The 15,490-nt window shown below is 41.2% G+C and overlaps 1 protein-coding gene across 2 annotated transcripts in view; it reads right to left on the minus strand.

Moving 5' to 3' along the window:
- SLC28A3 (solute carrier family 28 member 3) overlaps positions 1–15,490 on the minus strand; it is a 59,691-nt gene that overhangs the window by 12,250 nt on the left and 31,951 nt on the right. For both annotated transcript variants that reach the window (XM_090274229.1, XM_090274228.1), the window contains exons 3-10: positions 13,435–13,517; positions 10,758–10,849; positions 8,621–8,810; positions 7,308–7,452; positions 5,943–6,056; positions 5,239–5,316; positions 3,103–3,183; positions 1,721–1,801 (exon numbers count right to left, since the gene is read on the minus strand). In XM_090274229.1, coding sequence (XP_090130355.1) covers positions 1,721–1,801; positions 3,103–3,183; positions 5,239–5,316; positions 5,943–6,056; positions 7,308–7,452; positions 8,621–8,810; positions 10,758–10,849; positions 13,435–13,517 — 864 coding nt within the window. The remainder of the gene's footprint in view (positions 1–1,720; positions 1,802–3,102; positions 3,184–5,238; positions 5,317–5,942; positions 6,057–7,307; positions 7,453–8,620; positions 8,811–10,757; positions 10,850–13,434; positions 13,518–15,490) is intronic.

Raw genomic sequence — 15,490 nt, forward strand, 5'->3', positions numbered from 1 at the left:
ACAAGGCCTCCACGTGGTAATGATGAATGTTCAAGTTTAAGGACCCCTACCATGGATGTCTGCGTCATTTGAACTCTAGGTCAGTGTGCTTATGGTATAGAGTCATGTGTTAGGTTTGCAAAGTTTGCAAGGCCAACACACATAAGGCCCCCACCTAGCCTAGGACTGGATTTGGATGGGAACATTATTGGCCAAGTAACTCCACCTGGTGGCCTGACTTTGTGAATTATGATTCCCAAGCCTCTGTGACTTCCCATCTTCCAGCTTCATTTGACAGACCCCAAATCATTTTGCTGGCACCCCAGGGAAATAGAGACACTATAAAAAAATAGCAGCACTGACAAGGACAGGGGCCCATAAGCCCTTTTCTCATGGAGAATCAGAGACCTCCTCTTCCCCTTGGCTGGAAAGGAATTGGAGAGGGTGTAGTTGTAAAGGCTTGAGTCCCATTAAGGAGGGTTGGCTGCCTGCAGCATGGGGCTCTCCATAAATAATAGCTGTACTTTTAGCATATTAAGTATCAAATTAAACACCACAGAAGCATGTGTGCAATTTCACAATTTCCCCTCATTATTTCTAATTGTTCTATAAGATTGAATGTGTTGAGCTTCAATTTATGGACTAAATTGAAACTCAGTACATGAGCTCTCTTACCCTGCAGGTAGGAGTAATCAACTCAAGATGGTGCCCTAATTAGTTCTGAGAGATTTTATGACTATAATTATAATAATTTCAACTTCTAGGGAAGGATTATGGGCCCCTCACTAAAGACTATGCTCCAGGCTAGCAAGCTGGGCTTACCAATAAGAAGGCCCAGCTTACCTGGAGTAGTTGTAAGCCTAGGATCTGTGGCCATGTGTTTTTCTGGCTGACTTGGTGTTTGCTTCAAATCCAATTTCCTTGGGCAGCCATGATAGCAAGCATTCATACTTGGTTTCAGTGGTGTGTGATGCCATATTGCCTGAAGTTACCTATCCTGAGTGATAAGGATGATCATTACCATTTTTTATTTATTCACCCCTTAGGAATCCTGCTGTTTTGAGAGATAACCCTTGGCATCTTTCTTTACCCCCTTAAATGGACTTTAGGCAAGAGGACATTTATCCGTGTGATGAACCAGGGAGATAAAAATGCTTTTGTTCATCATCATTTTTCTTCAGTCTCAGCAAAGATAGACTGTTGGCCAGTTCAGAAAAGTGAGAATGAGCTCAAGTATTCATACAGATGCATGACTGTTGGTTGAAAGCCTTTCTTGGGCTCTATCATTATGATGAGCATTATACTGTAGAACATGAAGTTGCCTGTGCATGTTTGCAGCTTCAAGATAAATGGTGAACTCCATTTAAGTGGAAGAGCTGCTAGCCTCTGAAGGATGAGCCAGAGACCTCACCTGTTCAATAAATCCAGAAAAGATTTATTGAGAATCTATACATGAGAAGCCCAATGTTTTGATAAAATGATTCAATCTCTTTTCCTGTCCATAACTTTCAAAAATTCAAATCCCACATTAGTGCACTGAGATTCTTGGAAGAGATCTTAATCTCAGTCTCTCTCACTCTCTCACTTTTTTTTTTCTCTTTCTCTGGAATCCTGGACATTATCAATACTGAGCATTCCTTATTTTGACACCCTTACACTAAAAGAAATACTACAGTCATTTTAAAATTCCACTTTCTGGGAATAGTATCCATTTGTTTTATTTTTTGATATTACAACTTACCTGTCCGACGAATATATTGCCAGCAGCAACTACAGATTCAATAGGAGATGATCCCATAGTAACTAGCATTATCCATCCAACCTAAACAGGAAAAGCCAGTGAAGAACTATTTGTATATACACAAAACTTCAAAGTAGGGATAAACATCTTTAAACTGGAGGAAAGTGCTGTGACCTTCAACAATTGTTGACAGGCAGTGATGGTGCTAAATGTGAGTATATCATATTTAGTCCATAGAACAGGCTGATGAAATCCTCCTATTGAGTCATATGTCTGAGTCATTGTATATACTTTGAACATTATACAGGTGAATTTTTGTTGAAATATTGTAAACAGTTATGCAGACTTTATTGCATTCCAAGCACTGGGTTAAGCCCTTTAGCTGAGTAATACATTTAATCCTCATAATAACCCTTTGAAGGAGGTCTTATAATTATGTCCACTTTATGGAAGAGGAAATTAAGCACAGAATGGTTTAGTTGTTTTGTCAAAGATCACTGGGCTCTTAAGTAGTTGAGGTTTGGCCTTTTCTACTAAACTGAAGTGAACGGTTTATGGTCCCACCTTTGTACTGGTCCTTCCAACCAGAGCCTATGATGTTCACCTCAGGATGAGAACTTCCAACTACATTTCTCTCCTTTCTGCTTGGACAGAAGCACAGTAATTCTGAATGTTTAAATCAACAACCAGATAATTACAGGTCCTGGCACTCTTGCTGAAATTCTGAATTCTGCTGGTATTCTGGTTCTCTCTATCTTGATCCATTTTATTTATTTACAGGGATCAAAGTAGGGCTGTAACTGTGCTAAGGCCCTGTATGTACTGCCTTGATTTCATGTGCATTCAAACTATGTTACATATCTCCTAATTTTTTGATCTAACATAGAGAGTATAAGACTGACAGTTGCTGGGGCAGCAGAAATGAGATTAACTTTTCAGACTTAAAAACTTTTTGTGTGCTTATAAAACTCCCCCAGGAGAAAAACAAACAAACAAACAAAACAGTAGTGTTCCCTCTTGCCTTTTTTGCTTTGATTTTCTAACAACTCCTAGACCAGGAGCTCCCACTCTTGTGACCCCCTCTTACAGAATGACTCTGTGTGAAGCACTGGGTGGACAGTTTTCCCCGGCAGGTGTCTGACCTGGTGGAGTCAAGTCTTTGGCTTAAAGAAGTAATTGCTAATAGAAGTCCCTGAGATAAAATTCCCTCTATGGAAGCATGTGGGATTTTGGGCATTTCAATCTAATAACTGGGGTGGTGCTGGTGGATCTTGGTACAAAGAAAAGAGTATTGGAAAAACCTGGATAAAAGGCATGTAAGACTTGGTCCCTGAAATAATTCAGCTCTACACCTGTCATCCGATCCTTTTCAGTCCTGGTACCTTTTTTATGACCCACTGCATCAGTCCGAGGTAGTAGAGCATGGACATTACAGTGCTGAAGAAAACCACGATTGGCAGGACCTGTGGGTGCAGGGTGGGGATGAAAGTGATCACCGGTTAATGTTGGCCCCAGGAGTATGAGTAAGTTTCAGATCAATCTCCTTTCTGCCCTCCTTTCTGCCCTCCTTTCTGCCCCTTTCTGCCTCTGAGACATCATAACAATACTAGAAACTCCTCTTGAACTAAGCAACGCTTATAGTAGGCATCTTCCCAATTGACTGTTTCTTAGTTGAATTTGTTCTGTGTAAGCTTGAGTATATTTCATAGGCAACTTGACATTTTTTTTTCTCTGCTATGATGAGCTCTTCTTACTTTAGTGTCTCAGAGAAGGAATGAAGTTTTAGAGGAATTCATAACTGGATCAACAAAGACAAGGGTACTGGCAGATATTTTTGTTCCGATAGGACAGAGCATGGGCACCACCACTCATTAGCAGCATAACCTGGGTGAGCAACCTTTGATTTTCATTCATGGGGGCTACACAGATCAGATACAGCATGGTTAGTGCTTACACGCTGTGCCTCCTAGAGAGGAAGCACTCATTCATTTATCTTTTAAAGTAATGACGATTTTACTTATAGATTTTTGAGTCACTAAAATGATTGAACTGGGTAAACTAGTTAACTTCTGTGTTAACAAAATGTTGCCTTTTTCTAGATCCTATTTTCCTGATGCTCTTTGGGTGCCTCAGTGCAGCATGTTGTGTCTACAGGGAGCAGCTTCTACCCTGCAGAGACCACATGGCTGTGGTCCGTACCGCCCCCCCCACTGCACCCCTTCAAACTCTCTGCTCAAATGGCCAGGGATAAACTGCCACCAGAGGCACAAAATGACCGAAGACAATTTGTACAAGATCTAATTTAGAAAAAAATCTATTAATAATATATATTAAAAGACATCCTGTGCCATTACTGAGAGCTCACATGTGCTTTTATTGGCTTTAATGGGCAAGCAGAGCCTTCCTGAAAGCTTCAGGGAGCTGGAGGGGTTCAGCTCTCCAATGTTCCCACAGAGATTCTGCTTTGGCAGAAAGGCTAGAGGTTGCCGCCTCTGGGGGGACAAGTTCTGAAGACACTCAGTCTGGGCAGCAAGTTACTTCTTCCTTGTGACTTTATTTTTTCCAGTTTTGAATTAAATTCATGACATGAACATATTTCAACCTCAGTTTATACACACTTGACCTTTCAGAGTTAGCTTGGTCATCTCAGCACCAAAGCACGAAATCAACAGTTTAAAAAAGATTCACCATTAACAGTTGGCCTAACTGATTTTGGAGTACTTTGGAGGTAAATTTGGAGTCCCTAAGTGAGTAAACAGTTTAGAAGTGTAGGAATAATAACATACCACAGAAAAAATAAAGCTGAAGAAAAAGCCACATGCATCTTTCTGAATCAGCAACAGGTATTCATAGCGGTTTCTCCAGAGGAAGGTGAGCTTCTGGGGTTTATGGGAGCCTTGGGAGGGAACCTGTTAGGCCTGGGCACAGGGCCAGGTTGCCTTTTTTTGTAGAATAACATCCCTCCTTTGGAGGGGAGAAGGCCCAGCCTCCAGACCCACCTAGGCAAAGGCTGTGCTCAAGGAAAGAGGGGGAAGATTTAGCACGGGGATGGCTCTGGGAGAACAGAGCTGACGTGGGTGAACAGCTAGCTGTCCTGGTGTGCTTGAGACTTGAGGGTTTTCCTGAGTACAGAGCTGTCACTGATCCTGGACCTGGAAGCCAGTAGTGGCCTATTCACTGCCAGGTACCTAATGTTCTCTTCCCTGAAATCTCAGATACTATTACCCCATGTGATTTTCATAAGTATCTACAAGCCCCCCACCAAAGGATTTTTTAGAAAATATTTTTAACTTCCTCTGATGTTTCCTTTAATACCATAGTAACAAAGTAAAATGTTTGCAGTCCATTGACTTCATGTATAGTTGTAAATGCAAAAGGATAATAATATGTTATGCACCAGTGACATGCCCAGCAGGCATGTACCTGGTTTCTGGTCAGTTAGGTTCTATCTGAACACCTACAAAGACTGAGAAGTTACCAAAAAGAAGTGACTACATAGAGAAGGGGTTTGGTTTTACCTTAAATGCAAAGAAGTGGTCTGTGTATTTCTCACCAAAGACAAACGAAGCACCAGCATTAGTGAACTCCAAGAATGTCTGAGTTGAAGAAAGGAAAAGAGAAGATCATTATGACCACTGAAGCAGTGGTTACAATTCACAGGACCGACCAGGCTCTGCAGAGGGTGGGGACCCAGCAAACTTGTTGGATAGACTTGGAAAATTAATTTTCTCAGCTCTCCCCAGCTCCTGGATGGCATAAAAGTGCATTTTTGAAGTACACTTGCATACAGATTTTCTTTCATTTCAGACATTCAGTCTGACCCCAGAGTGCTAAAGAATGAGCCAGGTATGGTAAATAACGCCAGCAAGTCACAGATGGTACACAGGTGGCACTAGTTATCACCAGATGCAAAGAAAGCCTGTTTCTTCTCTATCTGTGGAATCATTTTAAAAGTGTGACACCCTTTTGGGCAGAATAAAGGGGACAATCGGGATAGGGTGTGATATAGTGGATGATATGGCTAAGGGACAACCATAATGTTAATAAACTAGGTGGATTAACATACTGTGCATAAGCATAACTATTTGTCTAACTCATGCTGCAGAATTAAAATTGAGTCCACTAATGCAGACAAATAGACCCATTTCTGACATGTCTTGAGAGTTATATTCAAATGTTAAAAGCATTATAAAAGCAAGGTACTCATTTGAACCCAACTTACCTGAACTTGTTTTCCCAACCAATCAAAGGCTATAAATCCTGGCTCAGTCCTTAGTATTAAGAGCCCAAGAAGAAACTGTAATCCAAGGCCCCAAAAGACAGGCCTCCAGTAAATCTATACAGAAAGAGGAAGAGATATATCTTATTAGAAAATGAATGCTGAACTCAGCAACAATGCTCAAAAGATCACTATTTTCTTGGTAGCTTCTGTTATGCGGCCTGTGACCTGCCTTCTGTGGGAGGCCACAGCAGTCATGAGCAAAGAATCCCTTGATAGAATCATACCCAAACATCTCTGGGTTGCATTCCCTTTTGCTAATCCTGAGTTTGAAGCCTTCAATCCCGGGAGAGTATGTAACCATTATGTCATGATAAAATAACTTAGACACTAGAGTAGGCTTAGAAGAGCCATTACAGGAGGAATGACTTGGCCTTTCTAGCCATGTTGTTCATATTAGATACGTGCCATTATTTCCTTTACCTGGAAAATGTAAAAGCAGAACATGACTTCTCTGTGTGCCTAAAGTTTGTTGATCTGATGATTTGTAAGTGAATTAAGTGAAATTCCACCATGTTGAGGGGCTCTCATTTCACTGTAAAAGGCACCAATTAACTCTAATGCAGACCCAGAGAGTGCAGCAGTAATGGACAATCATCTGCTTTCATTTTTGGTGCAGAGATGAGTGGTCTGCAAAGAACTATGGGATTGGAGACATAGAACACAGTGGAGACATTCACCAGAACATGGCAAAGAACTGAGATCATCCTAGGTGACTTTTTTTATTCCCTGGGTGAACTTCTCAGCCAGTAAGTCTTCCAGGGTTTGCTGTACGAGTCATATACAAAAGCTTTAATGTCTCAGAATTCTTGCCATTTAATGGATTACAGGCTGACAGAATAAGGATGAGAATTGAATTCTCTGTGAACAAAACTGTTTAAGAACAAAGGTTTGGAGTGAAACAGCCTACACTGCAGATGGAAATTTGATAAACTGTGGAATCCAATGGTAGGATATTAGATTATTTGCTGGTCTGTGGAAATCTGGATCAAAATGGATGAGTTTTCTTTGTATTTTGTATTTGTGCTTCACAGGGCGAGATGGGGTAATTGAGTAGCGATTGGACTTGACGGGAGAGAACATCTCACTGGTTGTGTAAATGAAAAATTACTGAGAGTGAAAAATGAGAGAGTAACTGTACAATAAAAGTTGTGGAAGAAAGGCACCCTAAGCACTTAAAATATCATAGCAAGGTGAGACAAATATTGAATAACAGTTAAAATGTCTCACACTCATTAATTTGAGCAATTTACACATGAGAAGAAAGGGAGACCCCCCTGCCCCAAAAGAAATAAATTTCATACTTACTTTGCTTGGGTATTTTGAAAATAGAAATAGCAGGATAATGTACATGATAAGCCCACCGAAGGACACCAGCTGCTGTTGGCCCAGTTTGGCAGTGTCAAGGATCAGCCAGAAAATAACCCCCAGGATCAGTGAGGTCCAAATTACCCTAAGAGAGCCAGAAAAGAAGTCTTGGCATCATTTGCTGTGCTAACTTGAAAATCTTAATCAGGCTTAAACTACCAAACAAAAAAATATTAACAAGAGAAACACACCCTGGCACCAGGAGGTTGTGCTTCTGCAAATTGCAACAGATCCTCTTTGGTTGTGGCTATAAAGCCAGATAGCCCCCAAATTAAGCAATGTGTCTCCCTCACTTCACAACTCTTGCGCTCTTTGCTGGTTCAAGGATATATAAAGAAGTCAGGGAGGGGGAGGGGGCTGCTGGGCGGAGGGGAGCAAAGGGAAAAAAATTGGAACTATTGTAACAATATAATCAATAAAATATACTTAAAAAAAAAAAGAAGTCAGAGAGGAGAAAGGATGTTTGGAGAGAGAAGTCTGGTTATTTCTTTGAAAGAGCTACTGGGAGTCCTCACCTCTGTTTTGGGAGATGAGTGAGGTGTTACTTTTTGAAGGGGAACTTGAAATGTGTTCTCTGCAGTTGAGGCAAATTATCCAAGCCTCAGAGAGCTAAGGTGGACTTGAGACTGGGTTCTGACTCCCTGCAGAATCTGGCAGGTATGACAGGTCTGGTTCATCGCTTGGATGGAAGAACCAAAAAGCATGCTGTGTTGGCATTGCACAGTCCTGGTTTATTAGGCCAAGGATGTGTGAAGTTTCCTAGTAGACCCCATGTGGGCCATACTGGGGAAAACTGGCCCTGGATCCTATGCAGGAGGGCCACCGGGAGGGAGATGAGGTCCCACAGACAGAGACTGGGGGGAAAGCTCAGTGCTCACCTGCAGGAAACAAGGTCCTATAGGAAAAGGCTGGCTTTAGTAATTCACAGGTTCTTCCTCTCAAGGAGGCCAGAGCAAGAAGCCACCTCCCCAAGTAGAATCGTCCCATGTTTTGGACAACAGTTTATTATATAGTAACACTTGAAATTAAGTAGTTTATTGGGACATTTGAACATGTCTCAAATGAGTCATTGCCTTATCTAAGCCTTGATTTCCTGTTTGTAAAATGAAGACATTTTAACAGATTATCCCCAGGGTTGTTTCTAGCTGCAATATCCCATAACTGAGGAAGCAATTTTAGAACAAATTTTTGGAACAGTGTTGGAAAAAACTAACACCCCTCCCAACTGTAATAAGAGAACCAACTGGATTTACCACTTCAGCCAGAACCAATGGCTGTCCAGAAGTCTTCTGCCAGGAGATAGGAACTCATCAATTCGATGTTCATATTTGGCCATAACGTGATCCCAGATCACAAAGAAGATGACAACCATGGTGATCACAAAAAGAGGAAGGGCTCTGTGAAAATTCAGCACGCAGGCTGCAGTCACCATAGCGAGGTAAGCTGTCCAGGAAGCAAAGGTGAACAGAGAACATCACCACACCAGTAAGAGACCAGCCTCCAGCACTGATCTGGCTCAGCCAAGGACAGGTTCAATGAACAAACCACTGAATAAAGGAGTGCTCTTGATATACCCCTTTTTTTTTAAAAAGATTTTATTTATCTATTGTTTAGAGAGAAGGGAAGGGAGGAAGAAAGAGAGGGAAAGAAACATCGATCGGTTGCCTTTCTCATGACTCCCAACTTAGGACCTGGCCCCACAACCCAGGCATGTGCCCTGACCAGAATGACACCCAACCCACTGAGCCACGCCAGTCAGGGTGCTCTTGATATTCTTGATGTGATTATTGGCTCCTTTGACTTTAAGTCACTAACAGTCTCACCATGAATGTTGGGACAGTGTGCTAAGTCTTTTTTTCTAATAGAACCTTCTGGGTTCTTGAATCTTGATGCTTGATCCCTGGGCCTCTCACTTAGTACTAACCACCTTTTTCTGGTATCAAGCCAGACTCAGCAGGTGAACTTCTATTAGAGAAAGTCCAGGCGTTGAAGCAACCACTGAAAAAATGATATTGATTCTCCTGGTTTGCAGCTCAGATTTGCCCTAAACTTGAATAGGAAAATCTCTAAGTGCCATATCAACAATCTCTAAGTGGCACAGAACCTCTAAAGGAAAGTGGTGGGAGTGGTGACCAAGTGGCTGTTTTCAAAGAGGAGATTGTAGGATAAGTAAGAACAACAAGGTTTCCCATTAACGGTCAGCAAACACGGTTTTATTTGTAAGGTAAATTTGGCCTGCCCCTTGTTTTTGTAGGTGGCAAGTGCAGTTGTGTTTGTACATCTGTATTGGTAGTCTATAAATAAAGTCTAATGGGTACACAGCCACACGTGTGTGTTCACTTTTATACTATGAAGGCAGAGATGTGTGGTTTTGATGCATGTCCTGCAAAATACTACTTGGCCCAGTACAGAGAAAATTCACAACCCTGTTATTCCCTGTTCTGGCTGTGTGAGCATGAGCAAAACCACTGCCTTTGAAGGTACAGAGTCTTGGGTTAATTTCTGTGAACTTGGGTGGTAGGGTTCATGTTTTATAGACAGGTGTGTTCTTTAAAATGGGTGGATTTCTTTGCTTTGGAGGGAGAAAATTTTAAAAACCCTCCTCTTCTGTGTGCAATTGACCCTTGAACAACACAGGTTTGAACTGCGTGGGTCCACTTATCTGTGGATTTTAAAAAATAAGTACTATAAATGTGTATTCTCTTATGATCTTCTTAATAACATTTTCTTTCCTCTAACTTACTTTATTGTAAGAATACAGTATATAATACATACAATATACAAATATGTGTTAATTGACTATTTGTGTTATTGGCAACACTTCAGGTCAACAGTGGGCTTTTAGTAAAGGTTCCGGGGAGTCAAAAGTTATACATAGATTTTTGACTGTGTGTGGTGGGGAGTGTAGGGTGTTGCTGCCTGTAACCCCTGCATTGTTCAAGGGTCAAGTGTAGACAGCACAGCTCTGCCTTCAGGCAAAAGGAGTGGGCTACACTTCCGCAGGCAACTGCCAACACTGTATCTACATAAAGTATTTATCAATTGCTTAGGTTTCCTCCTGCAGTTAGATTTCCACTTTGTGATTACCACTCTGTTTTCTAGTTACCTGGATTTGCGTTAACCAACTTTCAAATCCACATTGCAATAACAAAGGTGCAGAGTGGGTGACCTAACTAAACTAAATGAACCAGACAGGGAGACAATTTGGATAAGTACACTGAGCTGAGACCTGCAATTCAGGGCCTTCTTGATTTACTTCTCTGCCTCTCTGGATGATTCATGAGGTCCAGAGGAAGGGAAGATTTATTTTCTTTCCGCAGAAAGCTCAGCATAATATTTGGGGCACCCTCAAAGAGAGACACTGACATCCCATCCCCTTTTGATATTTACCTGCTAATACGATGCCCCAGATGATGTGCCGAATGGTTGTTTTGTGTTTCCTACAAAAAGCACAAACTATACCATATTTCCTTGCCAGATACCTGTAACAACACAGAAGCAAAATGTCCGGCAGAAGTAAATGCCAACAACATGAAATAAACTGGTATATTATAGCTAGATGAGGTTTCGTAAAGAAAGCAAGCTAACAAATTCAAAAAGCATATGTCCTACGAAATGGAAATAGGAAACTCATTTCATTGTAGACTAAACTCAGTCATGGCTTGGATCCACCTCTGCTGAATGGGTGTGCCAACCGGTGAGAGATTGCAGAGAAACAGAAAGCCTGTTCCTGGAAAGAGTGGGAGACGTTGATAACTAACCAGAAGCTGACAATAATACATAGGATGAGTATGATTCTCACTAGACTCTGAGGGCCTCCATTAACTTGTAAGCCAGAGTTATTAAATGTTGATTAGAAGAAAATCCAATGAATTCTCATCCCTCTGGCTTCACAAAGTTTGAGTAAGGTGATGGTTCCTTGTCCTCGCTCACCACACTTTTTAGTGGGAAGCTGACAGACTTCACTGGGTGCTTGAAATGTACAGTAGGATTTTGTGGGTTTGAGAGCTTTAACCAGTAGGTTGTCATATAGCTTCCTCAGAAAGTTCTAGAATTGTTGATGTGTTTTTGTTTCTGTTCAGGGTTTTGTTTCGGGGTGGTGGGTAGTGTGTGATCAATGTGTGCATGTGATTACTTCTTTCGGAAGATCATAACTACCAGTGAGTGAGACTGGAGGGGCCACAGGGCCTGTCCCACACCCACTGTCCTCTACTTCTCCTGGGATACTCCTGGTCCCTCCATACCTGCTCTAAAACCTGGCTTCCCTGCAGGTGCCTTTCCTCCATGCCACATCTAACGGAGGCCTCGCACATTTAACCATTGCCACTTCCAGGCCACTGGATGGCATTTCGAAAACAACTACCTTTTGTCCATGTAGAAGATTTCCAATCTCTGGGACCTCAAAGGACTCTGCTCCCTGCTGGGACCTCACTCCCCTGGTTAGCGCATTCAGGTCCCTTCCTTCTGGCAGTGATGCCTACATGTGCAAGTCTCAGCCCCCTTCAAGCTTCAGGGCACAGCTCAAGTTCTTCCCTTCTACAAAGCCTTCTTGTGTATCCTCAGACAGAGGCATTCTTCTGCACTTTACTCCCACTGTCTTCTTTCTATTGTGTTTTATTATGAAGCCTTGATCTGACTGACTTCCTGGAGAACAGACCTCTCTGAGTCCTATAGCACCAGCACCTTGGACAAGCATTTGTTGAATTAGTAGATAAATGAAACAGGAGTGTATATTGCTTTTCTGGAACAGTATTTATAGCTGTGGGTTGGGACCCATTAGTGGGTTGTGAATGATAACCATCTCTGAAAGAAATAGGACATGTCAGAGTAGATCATGTGTAGTGATGATAGGTATTATTTCATAAAACTTCTGTCATTATGTCTGTGTATGAATGTGTGCACTGAGAATGACAAACGCTGTTCTAGAAGAGGACGAGGTAATAGAAGTGTAGAAAAGACTCATTTTTATGGTCTAATTGAGGATAATACATTATCATCAGTTGTGGATATAGTGTTAAAAAGTAGCAGTGGTGAAGGGCAACATTTAATAGGGACCATTCATTTATTTTAGGCTGGATTTATCAGATTTTTTAATTGCAAGGACTGTGTGTAGTCCATTAGAGCACCCTGACATTGCATACAATAAAGGAGCTAGAAACAGATGCTTCTGCCATTTGGTTATCTAGGCTGAGCCACTCTCAACCTCCCCATGGCTGTTTCATCCCATTAACGTAAGTGAAACCTGAGGACCTCTGACCACCCAGGAGACTCTCTAAACCCCCAGGGTCAGAGATTCATGAAGTGCAATGAAGGATGAAACTACGTTCAGGTTTCCAAGGTGGTAAAAGTTTCTTGATGGGGTCTTTGTGACAAGATCTTTCAATCATAATTCTGACCAACTCCAGAGATATCCTTTGATACATAAAAACCAATTTCCTCAGACATTTAGGAATTTAAATTAAATTTAAATAGAAATTTAGAAAATTGACAAATAATTTAGTGTTATGATAGAGTACCAGACAATCTTGGACTAGGAATCAGAAGCTGAACTTAAGTTAGCTTTGTTCCTCTCTAGTTGACTAACCTTGAATAAAGTCACTTCTCTGAGCTTCATTTTCTTGACACCCCCCACTCTCCAAAATACAATTTGCCTTTCCTACATCAAGGAGTGATAAAAACTTAGAATACCTTCAAGATACCTTAAGGTAATAGCAAGTAGGTTGGGTTTTGAGAAACCAATTGCTTATTGATTGACATTGAGAAGATGAATGAACTACTTTTGTGTGCACAGGAGTAATTAGTTGGTAATTTACACCTGTAATTAAAAGAGTGTCCTGGGTATTGGCTTCCCAGGGCATCAGCAGTTTGAATTTACCACGTTGATTGTCTTAGAGCTCCATTAATTTTTCTGAAAATGGTTTGGAGGGTAGTGAGGAAAAAGGATGGGTGGTGATGACCATCTCTAATAAATAATAATAAATGTTTAAAAATTAGGTGAGGATAAACAAAGTAGCAAAACCATTTGTTTAGGAGGTAGGTGTATTTATTCTCTGGTTTAAGCCCGTACCCTTTTGGATGAATCTCTTCATCCTCCTCCTTGCCTTCTTCATTTCTTAGAGAATCCTGCTCAATGGTGACCTGCTCTTCGTCCTGAAAATCAAACATTGGAGCAGAGGCACAATGATGAGAATCCTGGGAATAATGGACCCTGATCTCCTTTGCTTAATAAACAATTTTCAAAATGTCCGTTTAAGTTATTATAAGGAAACAGCTCCTATTAGACATTTTCTTCCTTAACACACACACGTATGCACACACACACACACACACACACAGACACACACAATGTGTAACCCAGCATCACACTTTTCTCTCCCTTTTCTTCCAAAGGAGCTACTTTTCTCTCCCTTTTCTTCCAAAGGAGCTGTTGGTATTTTCTCCTTTTCTTTAGGGAACAGACTCATTCATATCTCTGCTTTTTGCTCCTGTGCCTACTATAATCATTCAACCCCAGCTCTGTTTTCAGGAAAGTGCTAAATGAAGTTATTACTAGAGGCTGCACAAATTTCCATTTATACTCAGCCAGCCCTGGTTTCCAAAGAGCAGAGATGAAGGCCAGTTTTATGTTCCTGGCAGCCCAAGCCTTTGTCTGCGGATGTAAACACTAACTCAGCATCTTCAAGAGCTGATAAACTTCCCCTTGGGAACTAGGCTCCTTCTATCAGTTGGATTAAAGGGAAATATTTCCCTTCCTCAGCTAGACCTTGCTCTAATTAACAAGTGAAGTATGTATATACCTGGGTCAGCTTTACATGGATAATCTTTCCAGGTCCCATTTGAGCTCTTTAATATCCATAACCTGTCCTGTTCTTGGATGTAGAGAATTTCCTGTCTCCCTCCTTTCTGTAATATTGTCTAAAATGCTATCATAAGCAATGGTGAGGGAAGGTGGGAAGTGTGCAGGTGTGGAGCGGTTTTGAACATGCCCTAAGAGGTATAAGGCCAAATATCAGCTTTTGTTTTTTGTCATATCCTATGTGGCCATTGGTTTCTCTTTTTTTAAACAGAACTCATAGAGATAAGTCATTAGTATGTAACTGAGCTGAAAGGATCCACAAAGATCATGAAGTCCTTTGGTGCCAAACTACACTGTACTTCTGACTCAGAGTACCTTTCTTTTCTGGGCTGGATCCCAGGAACTAGGAAGGTGAGAGAATAACTGCAGAAAAGATCAGCTGAGTCCAAGCTGTAGGTGCCGGGGACAGAGGCAGAGATGACCCTTATTCATTTTTTTCCCCCCATCTGACACTTAGCTTGGCCAATATTAAAGGTTGGTAAATATTTAATTTAAATGATTATAATTATTTTTTACAGTGAAATTGCCACAAGTCACGTACTATCTATGGAATGTTAAGCATCACTATTGTTTTCTTTTTGTCCCCTCAACCCCTTGCTGTATTGAAAACAAAATAAAACCGAATAATGACACCAACAACAAAATCTTCTTGATCCCAGAGTCATGGGACATCTATCTTCCTTCCTCTCCTTCACAGCCAAATCACTTGAAAGAGTGGCCTTTACTTTTAGTGACCGCTTCCTCCCATCCTGCTCACGCAGCCCTCTGTGAGCAGGCTTTTACTGAGATGGCTTCTGCCAAGGCCATTCAGGGGGCATTGTTACCAAATCCAGTAGCTACTTCTCAGTCTTCACATTTTTGTTTACAATAATAAAGTGTCTAATTTTTTTTCTTTTCGATATTTTTTGTGAGATAATTTTTAAAAAGACTGTTTAAAGCACTTACAGGTTCACAGCAAAACAGAAGGGAAGGTACAGAGATTTCCCATATACTCCTTGCCTCCTTCCCTCCATAGCCTCCCCCATTATTGATGTCTCTCACCAGAGTGGTGCATTAATTATAATCAATAAACCTACAAAGGCCATAGTTTACATTAAAGCTCACTCTTGGTGTTGACAGAGAAAAATTCTGAGATGCCCTAAATTAAATTATACCAGGCTGGACAACAGGAAGAAGAGACAAGAAGTTAAATATTTAACAGAGTCAAGGGTAGAAATCAACAAAAGACAGTTCACATCCCTGAAGGTGTGTTGAAACTGTGAACTAA

The sequence above is a fragment of the Furipterus horrens genome, unplaced genomic scaffold (genome assembly GCF_987537825.1).
Source record: "Furipterus horrens unplaced genomic scaffold, mFurHor1.1.pri manual_scaffold_4, whole genome shotgun sequence".
In the NCBI taxonomy this organism is placed as follows: domain Eukaryota; kingdom Metazoa; phylum Chordata; class Mammalia; order Chiroptera; family Furipteridae; genus Furipterus; species Furipterus horrens.